At 56.0% G+C, this 3,511-nt stretch overlaps 1 protein-coding gene across 1 annotated transcript in view; it reads left to right on the forward strand.

Moving 5' to 3' along the window:
- The window catches only part of LOC144235749 (interferon regulatory factor 4-like), a 9,335-nt gene continuing 5,824 nt past the window's right edge, over positions 1–3,511 (forward strand). The window contains exon 1 of the mRNA XM_077769347.1: positions 1–317. Coding sequence (XP_077625473.1) covers positions 87–317 — 231 coding nt within the window. The 5' untranslated portion in view covers positions 1–86. The remainder of the gene's footprint in view (positions 318–3,511) is intronic.

A 3,511-nucleotide genomic window follows, 5' to 3' on the forward strand; every position in this document is an offset into this window, starting at 1 on the left:
CAGGTGGCTTCGCGATTCACTGTCGCGCTGGGGTCCTTGCTGCCGCGCTCCCCAGGACCTGACCCGCGCGGCGCCCTGCGGTTTGGATGGCCGGCGACCCCTGGCGGAGGGAGGAGAGGAAGGTCCCCGACGGCAGGCGGCCGATGGCGGGGGCCGGGGGTCCCCTGCGCCTCCGCGACTGGCTGGTAGCGCAGATCGAGAGCGGGCGCTATGCGGGGTTGCGCTGGGAGGACGCAGGCAAGACCCTCTTCCGCATCCCCTGGAAGCACGCGGCCCAGCAGGGCTACCGGGCGCAGCAGGACGCGGCGCTCTTCAGGGTAAGGGCGCGCCGGAGCCGCGGGGACGCCGCCCTGGGGCCACTCTGGCCCCTTGGCCGCAGCCGTCTGAGTTGCAGGTAGTGTTCTGCATATACGAGAGACCCTCCGACGCCCTCTGAAAACAATCAGCCTCCTCCCCCAGGGAGCTCTCCTCCTCCACGGGGAAATTAGATGCCACCCAAGGGGATTCCAACTTCTCCCCCTCCCCCCAAAGCAATCCCAGCAGCCTGGGGACATTTTCTGTGCTTCCCCACCCCAGTCCTTCTCCCGGTCCTCCTCCAGGGATGCCCTCCCTCGCTTCAGTCATCATTAACCTCCTCCAAACTGCCTCCTTCCCATCAACATTTCAACTCTGGAATCTCACCCCTGAGCAATCAGCAAGAGCCCCCGCCACCCCAACACCACAGCCACCTCCAGCTCCCCGCTTCTCTGGGCTCCCCTCTCCTTTCACAGGGTGAAGGGCCAGGAAGGAAGCTCCTGGTCATCAACTCCCTCACTCACAGCCCCCAGTTCCTTTCTGCCCCCACCCCACCCCGGGCCTGGCTTCCGCCCCTCCTGCTAACTAGTTGCCAAATCCAAGGATGCCGTCACTGTTATCTTTGTCCCCTGGGTGGGTCTGGGCCTGGCGGACCCTTCCTCCTTGAAACAGCTGCACTTGGTTTCCAGAATCTGTCCCCACCCACCCCCTGCCCTGTTTTCCTCCTCCGACCTTGCGGCTCCCCCTCCTCAGCATCCACCCACCCCTTCACCTTTTGGTACTCTCAGCACTCGCTCTGGGAAGAAGCTCAGAGAAGCTTCTCTGCAATGGTCTGCTCTCGCCCATGCCCACTGTCTCTCACCAGGACCGTAGCAGTGACCTCACAGAGCTCCCTGCTTCCCCTTGCCTCTCAGCTCCCCCCTCGGTCACCCAGAGAGCTCTTCCTAAATGTAAATCTTGCCTTGACACTCCCCTGTTCAGAATCCTTCCATGGCTCCCCATTGCTCCTATGATAAAGTCCCAATTCCGTGCTAAGGCTTCAAAGCGCCGCCTGAACTGCTCCTCCCTGAACTCGTCTCTCCCCGCCCTGCCCTCCCCAGCTTTAAACCTGGCCTGCCAGTTCTTTCAGTTTCTAAATGCTTCATGTCTCTCTCACTATTAGACCTTTGCGCTTGCTGTTCCTCCTGCCTGGAACACCCTCTCCTTTCCCCCTTCTCCCGGCTGACTCCCATGTGCTCAGCTTAAATACCCCCTTCAGAGCCTCCCCTGATGCATCCATCTGTTGAATGCATTTATCCATCTCCAGCTCAGTGCTTTTCCCAAGCCGTCCCTGACTCCTTCTGCTTCTTCCACTGGAGGGACTTTCCTTGTGCATCATGAGGGCCTTGTGGGAGTCTGTCTTCTCCAGCGGACTCTCTCCAGCTATTCAAGGGTAATGACGCTGAGCGCAGCGCCTGGCCCACGGAGGGTGCTCCCTAAGCGTTGAGCAAGTAGTTACCCGGCTTGTCCCTGAGGACTGTGCTATTCAGAGGAGAGAGATTCTTTTTTTTTAATTTTTTAAATTTTATTTATTCATTTCGAGAAAGACAGACAAACAGAGAGAGAGAGCAGGGGAGAGGCAGAGAGAGAGAATCCCAAGCAGGCTCTGCTGACCAACGCATGGCTCGAACCCACGAAACACAAGATCATGACCTGAGCCGAAACCAAGAGTCAGTCACTCAACCAACTGAGCCACCCAGGCACCCCAGAGACGCAACAGATTCTGAGGGCTGCCCTCCCCTTCCCTCAACCCACCACTAACCCACACAAGGGATCCCCTGGCCTCACACCCTCCTGGTGTCCCAAGGGGCGTGGGATAAAGTTTGGCCCCTGAGAATCTTCACGCTCCGGCTTCAATCTGTCTCTTCTTTCTTAATTCCTCTTCCCCTTTCCCCGCCACAGGCAGTTGATCCTCATTATTCCTGGATTCCACATTTGCCAATTTGCCATTCGCTGTAATGAATTTGCAATGCCAAAATCAATACTCAAGGTAATTTTGTGGCCCATGGGCGTGTGCAGAATAGCGACATATTTGAGCCACCAGACATGCACCCTCCCAGCCGAGGCTGACCAAGGTGACACTCTGCCTCTTTGTTCCCGCTCTTCTGTGTAAACACATGCAGACCCAGCTCCGGCAACACCAGACTGCTGGCCATTCCCTGAATGTGCCAGGCCCTTGCACACCTACAGGTCTCCGCTCAAGCTCTTCCCTCTGCTAGGAAGGCCATTCCACCAGGCAACTTCCTACTCACCCCGGAGCCCCAGCTCAGTTCACGCCACAAATACTTCTGGAGTGCTTCCTGTGTGCCGGGTGTGGGGGTCACAACAGCAAACACAACAAAGGCCCCTCTTTCAGCGTAGACAGCACTCTGGGCCCGGTGCCCAGGCTAACTTTCACTTATATCCTTAATATAATGAAAAAACTTCAATAAGTAAGCACTGACTGTATGCCAGGCACTGTGCTAAGCACTTTACCTAGACCACTCATTCTATACCCCTCACAACCACACAAGGATAGATATTATGGCCACCGTTTGCCGACCACAAAATCAAGCCTGAATGCTCTCACCGCTGGCAAGCGGCACCAGCACAGAGCTGGCTCTTCTGTTTGGGGTCCATGTCTCCCCACCAGGCCAGGAACCGTTGGGGGCAATGACTGAATGGGATTCATCAGTTAAAACCCCCCAGCCCTGAATGTGATCTGTGCAAATGGTACATCTCCTCCTGTCGCCTGTCTGCTCCAGCCACATCCGCCTTGCTTGATCTGTCGGTCTCTTCCCACCTCAGGACCTTTGCACTTGCTGTTCTTCTACCTAGGCCACCCTTCCCCCCAGCTCTTTGTCAGACTCCATCTTTTTCATTCAGGCTTCAGCTCAAATGCTACTTTCTCCTAGAGGCATTTCTGACAACCACTCTAAGGTAGCCCCTCATATTCTTCTGCCTCCCTTCCTCCCTTCCCTCCCTCCCACCCCTCCCTCCTTCCTTCCCTCCTTCCTTCCAAACCTCCACCACAAGAGTCACTCTAATGCATGTAATGAATATCTTTGGTCTGCACGCTTTCTTGCAGAATGGGCATCGCTGGGTCGTGTGTGTTCTTACCGTATATACTTCATGTGGTCTGTAGATTTCCTTCTGTGTCTGACTTTTTTTTTTTTTTTTTTTTTTTTTTGTTGTCTCG

Source organism: Crocuta crocuta, unplaced genomic scaffold, assembly GCF_008692635.1.
Source record: "Crocuta crocuta isolate KB4526 unplaced genomic scaffold, BGI_CrCroc_1.0 scaffold445, whole genome shotgun sequence".
Lineage (NCBI taxonomy): Eukaryota > Metazoa > Chordata > Mammalia > Carnivora > Hyaenidae > Crocuta > Crocuta crocuta.